This window comes from Papaver somniferum, chromosome 1 (genome assembly GCF_003573695.1).
Source record: "Papaver somniferum cultivar HN1 chromosome 1, ASM357369v1, whole genome shotgun sequence".
NCBI lineage: Eukaryota > Viridiplantae > Streptophyta > Magnoliopsida > Ranunculales > Papaveraceae > Papaver > Papaver somniferum.
In genome coordinates, this window is record NC_039358.1 from 44,883,553 (window position 1) to 44,905,172 (window position 21,620).

The 21,620-nt window shown below is 36.1% G+C and overlaps 1 protein-coding gene and 1 long non-coding RNA gene across 4 annotated transcripts; both read right to left on the minus strand.

Annotated features, from left to right (window-relative positions):
* Positions 1-4,634: 4,634 nt before the first annotated feature.
* Positions 4,635-8,443, minus strand: LOC113284790. The gene is made up of 2 exons (XM_026534181.1): positions 6,328-8,443; positions 4,635-6,196 (listed from the first exon to the last, which is right to left on the minus strand). The coding sequence occupies exon 1, from the start codon at positions 7,314-7,316 to the stop codon at positions 6,387-6,389; it is 930 nt and encodes a 309-aa protein (XP_026389966.1). The 5' UTR covers positions 7,317-8,443; the 3' UTR covers positions 4,635-6,196; positions 6,328-6,386.
* Positions 8,444-9,519: 1,076 nt separating this feature from the next.
* LOC113284806 lies at positions 9,520-12,714 on the minus strand. 3 transcript variants are annotated; one of them, XR_003328405.1, is made up of 3 exons: positions 12,296-12,714; positions 10,048-12,165; positions 9,520-9,929 (listed from the first exon to the last, which is right to left on the minus strand). It is a non-coding gene; the product is annotated as an uncharacterized LOC113284806 (long non-coding RNA). The 3 variants fall into 3 exon arrangements; XR_003328403.1 differs by having other exon boundaries at positions 10,048-10,209; positions 10,462-12,714; XR_003328402.1 differs by having other exon boundaries at positions 10,048-12,714.
* Between the last annotated feature and the right edge of the window lie 8,906 nt (positions 12,715-21,620).

A 21,620-nucleotide genomic window follows, 5' to 3' on the forward strand; every position in this document is an offset into this window, starting at 1 on the left:
TCAAGCAAATATAAAATCTGCGAGTCTAATTGAATACAAGAGAAATCACTTGAACGGTACCAAAGACCAATGTTCAAGGATCAATCAATTTCAATCAATAACCAAAGGTTGGATTTCCCAATTTATAGATTCAACGCACAACTTGTGTTATTTCAATTATATAACAAACTATAATGCGGAAAAGAAATAACACAGACACCAGAAGTTTTGCCAACGAGGAAACCGCAAATCCAGAAAAACCCCGGGACCTAGTCCAAATTGAACACACACTGTATTAAGCCGCTACAACCACTAGCCTAATACAAACTAACTTCGGTCTGGACTGTAGTTGAACCCCAATCAATCTCATACTGATCCAAGGTACAGTTGCGCTCCTTACGTCTCTGATCCCAGAAGGATGCTACACACTTGATTCCCTTAGCTGATCTCACCCACAACTAATAGTTTCTACGACCCAAAGTCGAAGACTTTAATAAACAAATCTGTATCACACAGAAAAGTCTATGGTAATAGATAAATCTTTCTCCCACAAAAATACCTACGAGTTTTTGTTCCGTATTTTGATAAATCAAGGTGAACATGAACCAATTGATAACACAGACTTATATTCCCGAAGAACAACCTAAAATTATCAATCACCTCACAATAATCTTGATCGACTAGGGAAAAAAGATATTGCGGAATCACAAACGATGAGACGGAGGTGTTTGTGAATTTTTTTATATCTTGCCTATCAGAGAAATCAATCTCAAGTCAATCTTACGATTGCACTCAAATACGATAGAAACAACAAGATCAGATCACGCAACTACAAAAAAAATAGTTGGGTCTGGCTTCACAATCCCAATGAAGTCTTCAAGGCATTAACCTACAGGGTCTCGAGAAGAAACCTAAGGTTAAAGGAGAATCGACTCTAGCTTATACAACTAGTATCACATAGGAGGTGTGGGGATTATGTTTCCCAGTTGCTAGAGTTCTGCTTTATATAGACTTTCAAATCAGGGTTTGCAATCAATGTTAGCTTAGTAGCAAAGCATTCAATATTCACTGTTAGATGAAAACCTGATTAGATTCAAGCTAATATCTTTCAACCGTTAGATCGAACTTAGCTTGTTACACATAAATGAAATGCACGTTTATTTAGGTTTGTGTAACCGTACCCAAACATGTACACTTAGTTGGTTTAACAGTAGTTAACCAAATGGTTGGCCATATAAGCACTTCCATATCAACCATATTCTTCTTTACCACAACTAGTTCAAATGACTCAAATGAACTAGTTAGAGAGTTGTTCAATTGCTTAGATCTTATAGAAGTATACAAGACACAATCGAAGCAAAAACGATTTGATTCACTCGAATCAATTCATGAACTTTATAGCTACGGTTTGCAAATATGCATTCCTTAGTTTATATAAGTTTAAGTTCACGAATAAACGTTTTTAGAAAATAAACAACTTAAGTACTCATACTGGTACGCGGACTTAAGTACCCGGAATAAGTTTGTTTACAGTTCACAAACTCCAGCAAAAATTCACGGGACATCAACTTCCGACAGTGCGCGTACTGGTATGCGGACTTTAGTTCCGGTTTTCCTGAGCAGAAAAGTACGCATACTTTGGTTCATGGAATAAGTACTTACACACATATGTGTTACCACATAATGTTTATATCCTTTCAAGGTTGTATATTTTAAACTCTCATTTCAACCATTGAAACATTCTTAGAGGACGTTATACAGTTGTTGTTCACAAACCATTTTTCGCCAAGGAAATTTTCAAGTAATTGAAAATTAATATGACTTTCGTCACTAGTATAGATGAACTTGGCCAAAGCGAAAGCTTACCAACACATATTTCGAGAAATAGATAAGCAAATGTATATAATCACAGTCTATATAGCAATACGAGTTTTGTCTCAAGATAGGAGATAGAGTAGATAGACTTTTGAGTGATAGATAAGTTCAAGTCTCCACATACCTTTTAGTCGATGAAGTTCCACAAGTTCCTTGAGTAGTTCTTCGTCTTTGTATGATGATCGCCATGGAGTCTTGAGCTCAACTACACTTTCTATCCTGGTCCGAGACTTAGCTAATAGTAGACTAGAAATCAAGACTTATAGTTTTGATCACTAACATTGACAAACATGCTTGAGATAACAACGCATGCGAGTTCGACCGAGCAGTACTCTAACAATATTAATTAATAAATAGTAATATAATATAATAGTTCAACAATTTCTTCCTTATTGAAAATATTACATCACATATACTGGACTTTCAAATTCTTTGTTGTAGATGTGTCGACTTATGTTGGGGTTTTTGAATCCTCGTTGCTTTGCTATAGAGTCCGTCGTTGTCTTATGCTCATGTTAGCATGTTCTACCTGAGCCCGAGGGAGATCTTCCGGGACTGATATTGATACATAATTGTATTTTTTGTTTTCCATGGGATATATGTTTCTTTTGTTGATCATATCCGCTAGATGTTTGCAGTTTTTACTATTAAGACACTAGACAAAATGTTATATGTTAGCCATTTACCTGCCTTTAGTAAAGTTTTTGCTTCTACATGAACCGTCGTAGTTTCCCAATATGATCTTGCTGAAATATGCATAAAACATTTCTGATAAACTGAATATAGAATAAAACCATATCCATGAATAAATCTTCCTTTTTGAAGAAAGCATCAACAAATGTTATCCATCGGATTTAATAGACGACTAAAAAGGGTGAGAAATTTTTTCTAATGGATGATGAAATTAGCATGTGAATATATAGATGGGGTGGACTATAAAAAATTTCTAATATGTTCAATCATAACTATCGGGTCCACAATAATTTTTTCAAAAATTACTGACAGCTGTATTTCCAAATAAATCAAAGTACAGTCGTAATTTGTCGATCTTTTCTAAAATTCAAAAACTATTCAAGAAATTTGAAATTCGTGGTTGGCAGATCTGGACGACTATGACTATTCTTGACAGTCTTATTCATGAGGACTACATCCTTTCCTAGTAGTTCATGTCGTGGTGACTACAATTCAGAAACAACAAAGGAAGTCAGTCGGCAAATTCAGGACGACTACGACGGTTTTAAGTTGTCGTAGTCTGGATGACTACGGATGTTATTCCATCATAGGGTTTTGACTATGTAACTTCAAATTATTTTCATCAGTAAATTGGAGACTTCCATAACTTATCAACAAACTGAGTTATGCATTAACGAATTGGTTTGATAAATTTAAAACGATCGATACATTAACAAATTGGTTTGATAAATTTGAAACGAATAATAATAGTCATAAAATCTCGATGAATTAAATGATAAAACATAAAGAAACAATAAGTTTTTTGTGTACTATAATTGAACAAAATTCTAATTAATAACGTTTTATGGTATTGTGATGAAAACGAAGATTACTGAATAAGAAGACGAATAAGAAATAGTTATAGTCAAGCTTAGTTCAGCTTTTGTAGGTGGTATATAGGAAAAAATAGAACTGAAAAGCACAGTCACTTTAAGAATTCTGATAAGGGTGGGAAATAGGAAAATTGTGGATGACAAATAGGTGAAATCTTTAAATTTGTTTATGAAAATAAGTTTGGTTAGTTTGTCGGTCCGTCTAGAATGAAAATAAAGAAAATGGCAACTTTTTTTTTGAGAGTTTCTTTGTATATCCCTAGAAACACTAATGGTATCTCTTTATCTGCCTACCATCTAAAAGAATCTTCCTACACGTCAAAAACATTTATTTTACATACGTAACATACCCCCGGCAAACCACCGATATCATGTCTATTAACTCAAAGAAACTTTGTATATGTATCTTCTAAACTGGGCGCTAGGGTTTTGGATCAGACTCGAGAAATTAATTTCATCAACCACACAAAATCTAACTTCACTAAAATGGCAAAACCCCAACAAAATCGGGTAATCCAATTTTAAAACCCCTTTTAACTTCCTTTAATGAAACGAATCACAAAAACCGGTTTTAGGTTGCTTGTTTTGGATCATTTACAACCCCTTCTGGATTTTAAGACTAAATTAACAAGTTTATGTCCGATAATATTTTTGGATAAAAAAAATACTTGTTATTCTTATTGTTAATTCTGTTGATGGTTAGAGATAGTTGAAGACCTTTAAAAGATGATCAAGAAAGAAGATAAGGTTAGTGACTGTGATATTACTTATATGAGAGTTTTGACTGGGAATGGATGCTAACTGATGGTCTCAATTTTCGACTGTCATGAATTAAAGTATGACCTAAATGTTAAAAAGAAATTATTTTGGGAGAGGACATTTATTTACATCATCATAAAGTTTCTTGCTACCACAGATTTAACGAGGATTGCGCATGCGTGGCTCTCTCGGTTTATTTTTTGTTGGCATGTTTGTTTCCTTTATGTTAAAAAGAATACATAGATAATGGATATTCCATATTAGATGTTTTCTTGTTCTAAGATATCAACTCTACTGGTAAATTCTTTGATTTCTGCTTGATTTTTCATGGTAAGGTCACTCAGGAAAGAGTGCTCTGATACCAATTATAAGGACCTGCCTTACAAATTAGCACAGAAACAACTCAGAATCTCTAAGGATAGAGATTGGATTGGGAAGAAAAGAAATTTGAGAGAGAAAAGATAACTTTACTGATTAATTTTTCATAATGAGTTCTACAACAAATAATGGAAGATAAATGATAGGGTTTCGTGTGCACGTGTGCCACTCACACACACACTCTACTAATCCTACTTAGCAACTAATAATAATGATTAATTAACTACTAATTAAACTAAACAGACTACTAGCACCCCATAACCAGGTGTCCCTTAACTGAACTTGTCAGACCAAGGTTGGGTCCTGAAAAATCCCACTCCTTCCATTTATCCTTGTCCTCAAGGATATGAAATGAGCTCGACCCATAAAGAACAGATCTGTTGCCGACTTGCAGCTCTATCCAAATGTTGTTGCAATTATGAACTTCACAACGTCATGACCTAGGTCCATGAAATGCTGGAAACCACTCAACTGAATGGAATGCATCAAGCTTGGTTGTCCTTCAAAAATAATCGATGTTCCATCTTTCAGCGCAAGAAGAATTTCTCTACTATCAGTTGAGGTATTAACAAGCATATTCGTATTAAATTTTTTGCGATGAAATTGTATGTGAAGATGTAGTCTTAAACCTGCCTTCTCTACTAACATAAAAACTATCACCTGCGTTCCTTTTCTTGGAAAGCCAACTTCTTGTTGGTCTTCAGCTGCTTTTGGCCTTTTGTCGACAAGTGGTGACACCATAATTTTAATTTGCCATTGTTGTTACCTCCCACTAAACTCATTTGCAAGACTACAAAAACAAGAGTCACTGCAGTAAGGAAGCAGTAAGTTTCACCTGCACAATTAGCTGTGTAAACTGAAGATGGAGGACTGAACTCCAAGAAGGAACAATGTTGACGATTTCCAATAAGATAACCAGCTTAAATACTACAGCCCTCAGCACCAACACCCCATACGGCAGTGGCAATTCTTATGTTGTGGTGATTTTGTTTATTGGGAGTACTTGGTTCCAAACCCATTTCTCTATGTTCGTCTCTGTATTGAGTAAGTAACAACTCCACATTTGAGTTTTTTATAAGTCCCCGCCAAATCTGATGATACTCCCACCATCTAATACTCCCACAGCCCATAGAGCTAGGTACTCCCAGTGGAAACTCAACGATAACTAGTATATAACCATTGGTAATTGCCGTACTCCATAATCCGAGAGTGAATACAATGAAACCAAACTGAGATGAGAAAACCAAATAGTTGTATTTCTGTAGAATGGTCAGTTCCCATACCAGAAGCATAACACTAACTGGGAAGAGTGTTCCATCTGCGTGAACCCTTGCGAAGCTCCTTTCATTTGAATATGACATCCAACCAGCAACTGATAAGAAGTTCCTTGTGCATTATCAGATTTATTTTCCTTTGTCACATGAAGTCTCAAAATAGTAAAGAGAACTTGCTGCATGGATTCATCAATTAATTCGCAAGCCTCTATGCTGCCACCATTTGTAACGAACAAAAACACCTTTGAGATCCCAATTAACCACCCCAAATGGTGTCCAAATTCCAAAATTAGCTCATAAGCATCCATGAAAAACAACCCATTACAAATAAACAAACAAGAAGTAGTGTAGAATTTGGAAATATTCCTGTCATGAGAAGAACACCTCGCATCAAGTTCAGTTGTTTTACCACGACCCAATAAGACTCGAATATACTTATCATCGGATAAACCAGCACATACTAAAGTAATCAGAACTATGTATATGAAGAAAGATACCTTGGTAAACCTGATTGTGTATGAAGGAAAATGAGTTAGGGTATCATCACGAATAGGCTTCAGAGATTTAACCGTGAAGTTCGGACTTCCTGTGTGAAATACTTCATCATATAATACGCAAGTCCATCACCGTGGTTCAGGAGACTACTATGAAATCCTTGGGCTTTAACTAACATTGCTACTCTGCTAGAATGCATTTTGTCCCGCCACCAACGTGCTAGATGTTGAGCAGTGACCAAAATAAGCATACGCTGAACAAGTAAAACACATCTCAACTGCAAGTTTATAGTATAATCTTCTTTATACAGAGCTCTCATAACTCTTGCAATCACATCTTTAACCCTTCTTGTTTCAATATTGTCTTGAACCCTTTGAGTACAAGGTAGAGCACCATCAACACTCATTTCCTCAGCTTTTACGACTCTGTTCAAGATACCCCATCCCCATTCATATGATTCCACTTTGTTGGAACTCCCAGCATTACTGCCACAAATGATAAGGCTTGGTGACCCAAGTATTAGCATGAAAACCCATTTTAAACCACTACCATTTGTCTTTACAAACATCTTTTTGATTCCCACTACCCTTTTAAGGGATTCCTGGCCACGTAAACTCCATTCATTACCAGGCTTGTTGTTCCTTGTCGAATGGAGTATCAGTTTATCCCTAGGAGCACATTCTAGCTGCATTATTTTACCAACCAGCATACTAGCATTTCCACTATCACCATTTATACCAAACAAAAACATATACAAATACTCAAATAGCACTTCAAAACAGTACCAGACTCCCAGAATTAGCTCATATACATAATTCCCACTTCTTAGTACATCAATTTTCTTTACCGGATCAAACACAATGCGAATAGAATCGAATTTAAGGAAGGGACATTTATCAACAGAAGAATTGTAACTCTCCAGACCCCTTTGAAGTTTTAGAAGAAAATCAGCTCTGCTATAGCTCAAACTCCAATCTACACTGTCAGACATTTTAATAAAATATATCCGAGCAGTACCAACAACGCCACTTTAGTTACTATACCAGGAATTGTTTCACTGAACATCAAATCTGACCAGTACCCATGTTAACAAACCATCTCATTAACACATTTTCCATCATAATCATTCATTAGAACTGACCCATAAAAATTAACCAAGCAAGAAGTAAGCATATCAAAACTGAACTTAGAACTGCTTCTAACACAATAAGGATACCTTTCAACAACTTCAAGATATTTCCCACGATTAAATAACACACGGCCAGAATCAGAACTAGGTAAAACAACATATATAAAAAGTAATTCCAGATATGAATAAGATGGATGACATCTCAATTTTCGGAACCTTTCTCACTATGAAACCCTATTCGGCACTAGGGAATTTACTTTCAAAAATGAAGGGTTTACCTTCCTGGTAGGCTAGGAACCTTGAATCCCCTTTCTGAATTTCACCAACATCCCCAGCTCCGTCGATTTTAGAAGGAATTAATCTGACTGCATCAGTGGTTGAATCGTCTTTTTCTTCATCGAAAAAAAACGACGAATTAATCACGAATTCCAGATTGAGAGAATCGTCTCATGCTTCCTCTGATGGAATTGAAGAGTTTTGATTAACATCAGTTATCATTTCTTCCATCATAACCTCATCCTCCATCTTCTTAGCTTCCGGATCCCCAACCTCCTCAATTTGTAGAGACTCCAACTTTTTCTCGGTGATGGAAATGAGAATATCAATTTGTAGATGATTGAAATCATGATCTGGTGAATTTTTATCCCAGATTAGACTTATAGACTTCATTCTCAAATCGAATAATTCATGGTATAATGCTATTCTGGCTTCATATATATCGTGTTCTAAGATATCAACTCTACTGGTAAATTCTTTGATTTCTGCTTGATTTTTCATGGTAAGGTCACTCAGGAAAGAGTGCTCTAATACCAATTGTAAGGACATGCCTTACAAATTAGCACAGAAACAACTCAGAATCTCTAAGGATAGAGATTGGATTGGGAAGAACAGAAATTTGAGAAAGAAAATATAACTTTACTGATTAATTTTTCATAATGAGTTCTACAACAAAGAATGGAAGATAAATGATAGGGTTTGGTGTGCACGTATGCCAGTCACACACACACTCTACTAATCCTACTTAGCAACTAATAATAACTAGATTTTGTGCCCGGGCTATGCCCGGGCGACTTCGCAAACTTGGTTCACCAATTCAATCTATAACTACAAATAGAACGACATAGTTATGCACCAACTACAAATACAATGCATCACTGCCTCTTTCTTTGAACCATATTTTTGATTTGGTAAAGCTCGGCTTCACCTCGCTCCGTCTCGATATGATTTGGTAAAACTGGGCTTCGGCTTTTCCTTGCCCAGACTCGATATGATTTGGTAAATCTCGGCTTCGCCTCGCCCTGTCCCGATTTGATCCGATTCATTTTTTTTATTTCGTGTCGCCAATTTCTGTATAAAATTGGGTTTCGATAACGGTACATGCTACGCATCGGGCATCTTTTTTTCTGAACCATATTTTTTTATTTGGTGTGATGTATCTTAGTCTCGTCCCGTCATGCATTTTTATCTGGTTTCGCAGGGCTTTGCCCCGCCCTGCCACGATACATTTTTGATTTGGTGTGGCTCGGATTGGTCCAGCTCCGTCCCGAAGCATTATTGATTTGGCGTTGCGCGGCTTCGCCCTATTCTGATGCATTTTTAATCTGGCGTGGTTCGCGTTTCGCCTTTCCCATTGGTGTGGCTCGGCTTCGCCTCGCCCGTCGCTTTAATCTGGCGTGGTTCGTGTTTCGCCTTTCCCATTGGTGTGGCTCGGTTTTGCCTCGCCCGTCACTTAGGATTTTTGATTAGGTGTGGCTCGGCTTCGCCTCTCCCCGTCCCGAACTCCCGATGCATTTTCGATTTAGTATCGTGTGGCTTCGTCCTAGTGCATTTTTTATTTTGCTGTCACATGATTTTGATGTGGTAAACCTTGAATCAACAGTAAACCCAAATCCAAGGAAAGATTGGTTATTTTTTAATCATTTATTCACTACCAGTAAAATAACCTTAGTTGTTCGAATCAAGATATATTTCTCAAATAGTTACGGAGAAGTCTTGTTAATGCAAGACTTCAGACTTGCTTTTGGGTTCAAAACTAAATGGAATCGAGTATGCTGATTAAGAGTTATACAAAAATAAATAAAAATATGAATTATGACCTGCTTTTACATTAATATTCTGAACACATAAGGGTAAATTATACATAGTATTTTACAAACAGATATACTCTTTGATCTCTCATACCCCATTGACTGCTTCATTTCAATTATGTCCTCATCTTCTTTGACTGTTCAAAAAGTGATCAGCTTAGTGCGTGTATAAAGTTTTCCCTAAGCTTTCCATAATAAAATCAACAACAAAGCTTTCCACTCCTTACGCAACAGGTGCTTGCACAAAGACAATTTCCACATATGAGTTTACCAAAGACAGATCTTAGCAAACACATCATGTCTAGGATGCCATGTCGGTTATTCCATAAAAATAACGGCTCTGGTTCTTGGATTGTGAGTTATGAGCACCATTTAGTGAACCCACACCCTGCGATAGACAAAAACCAAGAATGTATGTAAAGCGATCAATAGAAAGAGGAAACTTAGCACAAAAATATTCACAATGACCACATTGTTAATATATAAAATAAAACTTGAGAAGGTACCTGATATCAGCAGAAAAAAAAATGGCCTTTCTCCCTCCAAGTTAAGCATTAACACGATAAGAACAAATATATAATTAAAAGGTAGTGTGTGAAATCTTTCCGATTTTACGAAGAAGAAAAGGCCAAGCACTGTATGAGAACGTCCACATTTCAACTTATCGACTGAAATATGGTCAAATAATTAAAATGAGTACTCTTGAACATTGTAAATGAGTACTCAATCAAAATATGATAATTAAAATTATCTCTAGAAGTTAACTCATCTGAAAGGACGATATCGAGTTGGGTCATCACCACAAACATTAAAAACATTGTTGAGTAACAATGAGATGATGTATGAAAGATTAACAATGATAACATCAATATCATATGTAGTTCTAAGTGTAAGCAATATATGAACCAAAAATGGACTACCTGAAGTTCTCTGATCCTGCTAAATGCTAATGTGCGTCAGCTGATTCCATTAATTTTAGTTCATTCACCTGCAATGGAACTAAAAACCAACTCGATAGGATAGAAATATTGTATTCAAGGAGTGAAAAGGCCTGCTGGTAGTAATACAATTAAATGGTGTTTGAAAAGCGGACCACCAAACTTGATCCGATGTAATTGCAGAAACCCTAAGCCATTATCAATACTCCTTACTCATAGTATTATGAATAATAGCTCAGAAGCCAATCAGCGAAAGTAGCTACTTCGAATACCCAATGTGAGCAAAACCACAACCCCTTCAAAGAGTAATAACTTAGAAACCAACAAATTCCTTCCATGACACTATAAGCATTCAGTGTGCATATAAGATCATACCCCAGCAAAGAGTAATAGCTTATAAACCAACAAATTCCTTCCATGCCACTGTAAGCATTCAGTGTGCATATAAGAAGATCATACCCTTGCAAAGAGTAACAGTAGAAACCAACAAATTCCTTCCATGCCACTGTAAGCATTCAGTGTGCGTATAAGAAGATTATGCTTACCAAGATATCCACTATCTCTATCTCTCAAACCATAAAAAGAATAGAATAGAATGATGGAAGATGATGAATCTTGGCTGAAGAAGATCAACCTTTGTTATTTAAAAAGGATACAGAGTATTGCTTAACCATCTCCATTTCTTTGTGATCAGTTAACTGTTGACTTGGATAAATTAGCACCTGCAACCAAACAATAGGGAACTATAACTGAATAACACTGGAACCGACAACCAAATTAAGAAGATTGCTTCCTCCACCGAGTATACCTTAACCTGCTATCTAAACCCAAGGTAATTGTATTTCGAAATCAATGATGAAACAAAAACAAAAGCAAAATAATTAATAAAAAACATAACTCAGACCTTTGGATAATATGTAATACGATTATGCAAAATGGTGTTAACCAACACACCTTCTTGTAAGTTGTTTAACTATCTACTTTTAAAAGTAAATATACCAAAATTAGTATTCAAATATACATAACGGCATAACTGAACTTAAAAAATATACAACCTGGTGGAGAGAAAAACAGTTTCAAACCTGCACATGGAAAATCCACTGTTTGAACTAATCATAATCTAACTTGTATTTCCATCATTTTCTTACTTGAAAAATATTCAAAGCACAACGACATATCACTATATCAGACACATCTACAATTACCTTTTAACAAAAATAAAATAACCAATTAACAAAGCAATTGAATGAGATACTATGAATCTGCTGAAGCTTTCACTTGGCCATTTTTCACACTATCTAGTTTCACTTAATGCAAAAAGTAGGAAACCTTATGATATTATAACAATAACACTCTGACAGGAAATTCAATAATATCACAAACCTAATAAAGTTTCAATTCTTCAATAAAATATGTTCTTCAATTATCCAAAACACAATAATTTCATAAAAATCAAAACCCCAAACTTCAAACCTGTTATAACATAAGAACCCTATTAAGAAATTAGCATATGAAGAACAGGAAAATCATTTACTTTTCTCAAAAGTAAACTGAAAATAAAACGAAACTACTGATTTATCTTACCAATCAAATCATTCTCTCTTTCTCTCTGACTACTCATAGGCATACACAGATCCAAATTCTTGAATAATCTACTTCATTACCTCAAGAAAAGTTTGTGAAACCCTACAGATCCAAATTCTTGAATAATGATTTTAGGTTATACTGAGTTTTCAACGAAAAAGATGGAATTTCGGTGATTCACAGCCATTAAATTGAACCAAATTGGTCCTAAGCTTTAAACCTTAAACCCTACCTGCAACCTTCACCACCGCTATTAATGGAACCTTCAAACCTGGTTAGGGATCTGACTGAGTTCATATAGATGAAAGAATAAACATTGTTATAATTCACAATATCAAACCGTAAAAAGAAGAACCTAAAATCAACACAGGAGAATATGCTTCCCTCCAATTATAACCAACAATATGATGCCGTAAGAAAAGAAGAACCGTAACTGATATTCCCTGTACAATGAAAATCAAGAAGAAACCCTAGCCGAAAACTAATAGTGAAGAAGAGAGAAGGAGAACGGAAATAGGACTTTTGAGGGTTTTTTTCTCTCGATTTTTTTTGGTTTTTGTTTCCGTGATGAATAAACAAATTTCTGTATATTTTGTGAAAAGAAGCCTTGTTTTTCTCTCTAGTAAAAGTGAAGCGGAGCAATTCTGTGAGTGGGTGATGGTCACAGTTCAACATGAAACCTTATGAGCTTAGGATTTTAAAGGAATTAGATGATTAATTAACTACTAATTAAACTAAACAGACTACTAGCACCCCATAACCAGGTGTCCCTTAACTGAACTTGTCAGACCAAGGTTGGATCCTGAGATTAATATTTTGTTTGTTTGAAGGAAACATCTTTGGTTTCATTAATATGGTAAAACTGAATACATCAATGCCAAATACATCGGAGATGAAAACAATGAAAAATGACATATATATATTTGAAAAATGGCATATGAAATAATATTCTGCTATTGGAGTTTATCTTATTCATTATCATGATCACTTCTTGTACCCATTGATCTTTAAAGAATTGTAGAACCGTGTACGACTAATAACAGAAGACTTACTAGTAAAGGTATTAGGATACACGTGCACGGTATTTCCATATCAGGTTCTGCCTGTAAAAGCAGGACAATCCTCTAGAAAGAGGCAGAGCTTTTCAGAGAATTGTAATGTGTATTGGGATTAGTTTCCTTTCAACCTTATAATAATATTAGGGTGTTTACATCAGGAACATGCCATTTATGATTTATGAGACTCGTGGCTGTACAAGTTCAGTATATTTGGTTCCACATTTTTCCTTTCATCCTGTAAACCACCTTCAAAGACCAACTGCATAATTCTAGCCTTAAACCTTCACACACTTGGCTTGCTACCCTAAAAATATTACCTTGTTTCTTTGGAACATAGTTCCCAGATTGTAGTACAAGCAGCAGTTGGCCACACCTCCTTCACAAATGGACTTTTCTGTTTTACAGAGGACATTACCTCTTAAAAAAATGTATTCAAGAAAGCCAAAAATACCTCCCAACCGTTTCCAGAAAATGTGACTGAAATTACATAAGCACAGCAAGTGAGGCATGGTATCTTGCTCATGGCAACAAACAACACCTAGATGCTAGCTGAAAGCCGTCGCCAGACATCTTCTCATAATGTTCATAAACTCCTTGTTGCAGCTAGCTACCACACATTGCTAGCAATACTTTGCTGTAAAAAATGGTTTCCATAAATTCACAGGGCAATTCAATTAGGCTCTCTAGTTCTTATTTTACCAACTGCAGATGCAGTAGTGACCTGACCGCTGATATAACTGTCAAGATTAATATAACTAACACAAAAACTAACAAAAACATATGTAACTTACTCCATTCATAAGAGCCCAAAGCATAGAGTAATCCACAGATTTCCTGTTGCAGCGTCATAAATAAACATCTGAGTCTCACAATTGGGAAGATTGAACCAGCTCGGCCTTGAGCTACACTTGGAACCAGATGTTTCAGCAACATCTGCTTCAGTAGGATCCAGACAAAATCCCCATATCTTAGAGAGAAAAGGAACTGAATAATCGAGCTGCGGGTAATTTTCAAGGATGCAGAACCAGATACAAAATAGCAATTAACTTTTTCAAGGGAACAAAAGATGGGAGGAGCTACAACAAATGGAAGTAATCCCAAATCCAAATCCAAATCCAAATCTGCTTGGGTGGGATCCAGACATACACTGTATATATCCTAACAACTGCACTGCAGTTCAATGTGTTGAATTGTTTAAATATTGAGGAGGCTGGTATTGCGCTAATTGGTTGCTGGTAAAAGTGCAGAACCGGATGCAACCATTCTGATGAAGCAAAATATACCAAATGCTTTGGCCGTGAAAGAAAAGAGGTAACTTTAAACAGACAGAGAGAAGTAGCTAGTGGTCAAGTACTCTAAACAATATTCAGAACTCAATCTAGAATGTTAGATTAATGCAAGTCTTTAACTAAAGCACTAAGTTCGTAAGCATGTATCGGTAAGACTACTGCATTAGCAATATTAGAGAACCTAAGTACAGGGTTTGCAGACATACAATTCCATACAGGCAGGCGTTAAGTGGGTGTATCAACCATTTATAAGTGCACTCGTCCTCTCAGACAAAGAAGCCGGAATCCTGACTGCCAACAGAAACATAATTTTCTAATTCCTAGTAATATGGTTCAAGGAGCCTTGTCTTGGAGAGGGAAATCAAACACAGCATTATTAAAAAACAGACAATCAACTTAATTCATGGTACGTAATACAGTGTATAAGCATAAATCGTGTTAATCGTTACAGAGAATGAAACAATGCTAGCTTATAAATCCATATCTTTAAATTCATGCTAAAATAAGCAGTCGCAGACTGTCATAATAGGTGATTTGGGTCATATAATGCATATTACTACCAAGCAACAACATACAAAAATGCATTTTGCTAGTGAATAAGTGTATAATTGCCAATAATACAGAATGCCTCTAAGTCGTAATACAAAAGTAGCTATAAAATATGTATCACGTTAAACTTACAGCGGTAGGAAAAAGAAGCACAAATAGCCAAGAAACATAGCTAAACTCTGCTTTGGAAACCCAAAAAGAAAGAAGATAAACATGAAATAGTACTTTATGCAAGACCCACACTCACAAGAAAATTACCAGATTAATGTAGGTACGGACAGATACATTCCTTTCTACTGCTGCCTACAGGCCCTACACATTTGATAAACCTCATCGTCCCCTTCCTGCAAGCGCAATTGATAAAACCTATCCTCCCATGGGTTTTCAAATTTAACCTCTTCAGGTAGTGGTACATCAACAATTTCCATTGTTTTTGTATTTTCTTCTCCTAGTGCTTTCAATGAAACCGAGGTGTTCATATGCGGGATTGCTTGATGTGTACGTTTATCCTTACCAAAATCCACAAGCACTTTTGAAGATGAAGAATATAGGTCATGAATTAGGACCTTTGTCTCTGAGCGACATAGAACTGTGCCCCTACTCGTGAGGACAAGGGGATCTATGACAGTTTCTTGAGCATCTGTGTTGCTTATACTGAACTCTTCAATCCAACCCAATGACCCATCTTCATTCTTCTTCAGTAGAAATATATCAGAAGTTTTCATATCTTTATCATAGCAGTCAGCTGATAAGTAACCCCCCAAAACCCCAAGTCTGAAATTCCAATTAGTGGGAAAAGCTGTAGGTATTTCCGCAAATTCTTCATTAGCCAAATCAAAAGCCACAATTTCACCATTTTTAAGCTTCCAATAAAGAGATTCATTCACAAGCTCACCACGCGTATTAATAAACAAATACAGGTCTTTGTTGAATTTCTTCCCTGTGTTCCTCCATTCCTCGCCCCTGCCAAGTGTGTACACCTCAACATGTACAGAATTGGGTTCTTTCCACAGTTTATACATTCTCACAACCTTGTACTCATTCGTCTTAGAAACATAACCAAATCCAGTCACCAATCGATCACCATGACCATAAGTTCTCTCAAATTCCGGGAGAAACACACATTCCCTGGTAATAGGATTACATATATACACAGGTTCATAGTAGCCCCCCTCGTTATCATGGCATCCACTTAGACAAACTAAACCATTACAGGAACCGGCGATATCGTAACACATAAACCATGGCATCCTTTGCAGGGTTTAGTTTCATTCTTGTAACTCTATGGCAGGGTTGTTCCTCTGAAGAATAATTCTCATCAAAAAATTCTACATAATGAAATTGTCTGTATGCATAAATTGGATTGTCATTCACAATAAGGAAAGTAAACTTACCACCAGCAGAATCAAGATTGTTAAGGAGGTGATTCAAGTGAGACTGAGAAAATTGTTGACGACTGATGACATTATTCCATGATTTGGAGACTAACTTGCAGTCTAGAACCGATTTGTTGGTAAACGTGTTAAGATGTTGGAGATTAAATTTACTGAAAGCATACTAAAGTTCCCCATTTCAAACCCTCCTAGTGTATGGCAGACGATCTACAGAGAGTATTGATGGCTGAAGAAGAAGAAGGGATCTCAATCACTTTAGGGTTTTAGCAAGAAATGTTTTTCGTTGTCGAGAATCGAGATGTGAGTAGCCGACTTTGAGAAACATAACGGGTACCTTATTTATATGTCCTTACTTTTGACACCCAATAAATATATCCTTATACAAAAATAAATATGTCCATACTTTTAATAACCTTATTCATTTAAAATTAGATTACCTTAATACTCTCACCCATATAATATTTTCTTTATTTCAAAATGGAACAAATTTCTTCCTCTACCACGTCACCACCACCACTAGCACCACCACCACCAACATTCAACTACCATTCCACCACCACCGTTCAACAACCACCACCTACCAACCGCCACCACCACTAATATTCCACCACCACCACCACTCCTTCACCACCACCATTACACCACCACCACTAGTCCGTCGCCGCCACTACCGCCACCGGTTCAAATATCTGTGTATCAACAACAATAATTGATCCAGATAAAAATAAAACCAACAGTAGAAGTTGAACAAATTTAGGGGATCAACAACAGTAGTTGATCCAAAAAAAAGGATCAACAGTAGACGTTGATCCAATATAGGGGATCAACAATGGTAGTTGATCCCCTAAATTGGATCAACAAAGAAAGTTGATCCATATAAATGGAGTGAACTTGGCGTGACTCGAACACACATCTTCTAACATGGAGTCATTCATGCTACCATTGCACCACAAGTTCAACATTGGAAGAAATTTACATGATTTAAACTATAAGCATGACATAAACTACAAGCATGATTTAAACTAGCATAATTATACTTATCCAAAGGACATATTGTCAACAATAGGAATTGAAAGGATCAACAATAGTAGTTGATTCCATAAAAAATTGGGTCAACAACAGGAGTTGATCCAATAAATTGGACCAACAATAGTAGTTGATCCAATAAAAAAATGGGTCAACAACAGTAATTGATCCAATAAAAAAGTGGATCAACAACCGAAATTGATCCCATAAAAACCGAAGTCCAAAGATATACATAAACAAAAATGGTAATGCTTGATCATTTTAAAATGTTGGAAAACAACAAAATGATATCCCATAAAAAAAATTAGTTATACCTCGCATGTTGGAGGCAGACATTGACGAAGGAATGCAATCTCCTCCTTCCCAATTCTGAAATTAGCTATAAAACGTGTGAATTCCTCTAGACCAGCAAAGATAGTGTATTCACCACCAAAAGGGTTCCATAAATAGGATCAATGTAGTTGATCCCATAAAAACCATCACCATCACCTGCACTGCAACAAACATCCACCACCACCGTTGTATAAACACCTTCCACCATCTTCCACCACTACTAACACAATAATAAAAGAAGAAAAAATGTTTTTTATCACAAGGAAAAAAACATCCACTAGGTATCGTACACCACAACATCCACCTGCACTATAATGTGACAAGTTATTAGGTGTAAGCAGCTGATCCAATGCAGAATATTTTGGTCAGAACACCACTACACATCAGGCATTTAGGCCAATATTCTTCTGTAATGCAAATACCTAGTATAACAATTTTTCTGGAAATTTCTGGAAAACATGAACCAAGCATAAAAAACGAAGATCACTACTGCAAATCTAGATCAAAAGAATATTAAGACTAAAGAAGTTTCGGTCGATGTCAAGAATTTACGAACACGGGTAGGAAAAGATAAGAAATTTGACTAGAACGCATATCAAGATAGGAATGTTGTAGAAAGTAGACAAGTAAAGTGTTGTGTACCACCAGATTCAAGGTTATCATTGTGACACCAGCTAATTATGATGAGTAATTTCTATAAACAAAAAAGCAATACTCAAAACATGAGAAAACATGGATAATTAGAACTACAAAACGAACTAAAAGATAGGTCAAGATTCATAATCAAAAACCTAGAAGGATGGTCCGGCAATCGTTCCCTAGATTCATTTCTGATGTTTCGTTTGATGCACATACTAACAAACAATCTCCATTCTCTATCTGTATCTTTTCATCTTTCATTTCTAGTCTACAACTTCTTCATCTTCATCGTTTAACTTCATTTTTCATAAACAACTCGTTTATAACAAAGGAATCGGTACCTTTATAACATATCCATAAAACTTCATTTTAAGAAATCAGTACCTGAGCTGTTATCATTGTTTTGGACAATTAAATTTTCAGTTCCAATAAATGATGACGATTTTCATTCTCTTCTTAAATCGGTGCGGAAAAATCTTTAAAAACTAACAGGGGGTTAGTCCTCGAGTGATTTCTGGGGAGTTGAGTGTATTTTAAATCTCAGGAATTTTGAGAGATTTTGAGAGAGTGTAAGGAGTTTGAGAGAGTTTATTAGAGGGAGTTTGGGGGAGTGTAGGGAGTTTGAGAGAGTTTATTAGAGGGAGTTTGGGGGAGTTTGAGAGAGTTCACTCCTAACTCATTCTCTTTTAAGAAACAATAAACCCTCATTTGCAAATAACATTGATCTTTAATCAAAAGAAAAAAAATAAATGAAAATGATCATATCTCTGTATCAATAGTATGTTATTTTGTGCAACGAGATAAATTTTTTTCCCTTCAATTTAACGGTCTCCATACAATTCTAACTCCCTTTGTTCACGAACATTTTTCCACATTTTCTTGTTGAAGTTTTTACTAACTGTCCACCGAGAGCGACCAAATGTGTCATGTATTGTGATGGAACTAAAATTTGGTTCAAAATCTTTTCTCCGAGCTATAGCATTTATTGAATCTTATTTATTTCTAAAATTAGGGTTCTTATTTGGGGTGGTTAAGGGAGTAGTGGTTGGTTATAGGTGGTGATGGTAGTGGTGAGAAAATAGTTTTGACGGTGGTTGCAGAAGTGGTAATGTAATTCAACTCAGGGAAGCGCTAATTGTGAAGACTTCTACGTTTTTTTTTTCTGGTGCATCTTACGGGATATGTAGATCTAAACAAATCAATATATCCACACGTTTTCATGGACTCTAGATCACTATCCTAATATTTTCCTAGAAATGTTTCACCGTATCATAATGGCCATCATCTGACAATCATTTCATCATTTGGGAACAACATTTTTGTTGGTGAGATTTGAGAAATCCGTATGATTTGAAAAGAAAGATTTTGAACCAAATTTGGTTGTGAGACCAAAATACACTAAAATCTCTACTCTTTTGAGAGATTTGTTGTGAGACCAAAATACACTAAAAACTCCTTCGAACTCCCCAAAGCAACCAACTCCCTAGTATTGTAGGGTTTTATGACTAACAGGGAGTTCAAGAGCTTTTTTTTAAACTCTCCAGCGACTAACAGGTGTTTTCTAGGGAGTTTAGGAGACTCCTCTAAACTCCCCCACGACTAACGGGGATTTGGAGAGACTCCCTCAAACTTCCTCAGGACTAACAGGAGAAAACCCAAATACATTAAAATCTCTCGAACTCTCCCACGACTAACCCCCTGTAACTGTTATCATTGATTTAACGTTCTTCAAGACAAATCCAATTGATATCGAATTGGATCTGAGCTTTAGATTCGGTTGGAGAATTTAATTTCTCGCCGGTTTGTTGACCTAAATAGATTGTCCAGGATGTGGTGGTGGTGGATTTGGTAGAAGTACAAGAGGTTGTGATGGGATTATTGGAGGTGTTCCTGAATTTATTTGCGGTGGCGGAGGTGATGGCGGACGAGGTGGAAGTGGTGGTTTTCGTTGGATAGAGAGAGACAGTTTCAATATCTAAAGAAACGAATAAAAACGATTGCTTCAAGTCTATCGTGTAGTGGGGGTAAATATGGAAACAACAAAAAATGTTAATGGACCCGAATAATTTTATAGATGGAGAGGGATATATTTATTATATGATAAGGATATTTGTATACTCCGTCAAAAGTAGGGACAAATATTCAATTACCACAAACATAAAGGGATACTTTTCTCTTCTTTTAAGGGACTGTTTGGGTTTTAGGGAAAGAAACTTTAGGGTGTCTACGTATTAGGGTCAAGCATCAATCGAGCGGCTAAGGTTGGTCGGTAGGTTGTTTCTTGGTTTGGCGGCCATGCTTTGGCCGCTCGGCAGAATCCGAGTCGGCACAATTTTTTCATACTTAAATTTCAAACGAATTTCTACAAATTTAGTACTTGAAATATATTTTTTTATCTCAATATTTTTTGAAAAAGATGACTTTCCAAAGAGTTCGTGATCCAAACTATATTACGGAAGAAGATGTTGCAATTTGCAGAAATCGGGTACCCTTTATATTGGATCAATGGTGTCAATAAGTGGAAAATAATCTTAACCCCATTAGAAGTGCAGTGAGCTCTGATCCGTCATCGTGACGTCAGATTTTCTCAAGAACTTCAGATGCAATTTAGTGATTTTCATAGCAATTCTAGGAACTCCTGCTCAATTATTAACAGTTTACTAAGGTTCTTCATTGTTCTTCTTACTAATTGGTGCATCTCCATTACAAGATTCAAAAGTAAATATTTTCAGAAAACTAAAATCATCAACACTACCATTCAAAGTACCAAAAACAACTTCAAACATATCCCAACCCCGTCTGTCTTTTTTACAGACCTACAATTTGATACCCATTACCTAATTTACAATAAAATATCCCAGTACCAAGACATCACTGATCAAAACAAACATATATCTACCATCATCAACTTCACAAAAAAAGCAATACCATTACTTGTAACCCACGAAAAGGAACAAAAACTTCACTTACCAAAACCAGCCGAAAAGAAAGCACCACCAAAAAACTGTTTACCAACATCACCAGCAAAATTCAAAAGACAAGGAGTAAGCATAGAGGCAACCATCTGGGAAAAAAATTGTTAATCATAATCAAACTTTTTTCAAAGTCTGAAAGCCTAGCCCCCCTTTATACCCCAAAAGAGAACTTTAATAGTCGTCCTCATTGTAACTCCAGTCCTCCTCATCCTCCTCATATCGTTCATTGCAGCTGCTACCTGATGAAGCAGAGGATGTATCACTATCTCCTGATGACGAATCTTCATCATCCTC

What these genes read in the sequence shown, in the direction of transcription:
- LOC113284790 (XM_026534181.1), bottom strand. Translation starts at nt 7,316, where the DNA reads ATGTCTGACAGTGTAGATTGGAGTTTGAGCTATAGCAGAGCTGATTTT.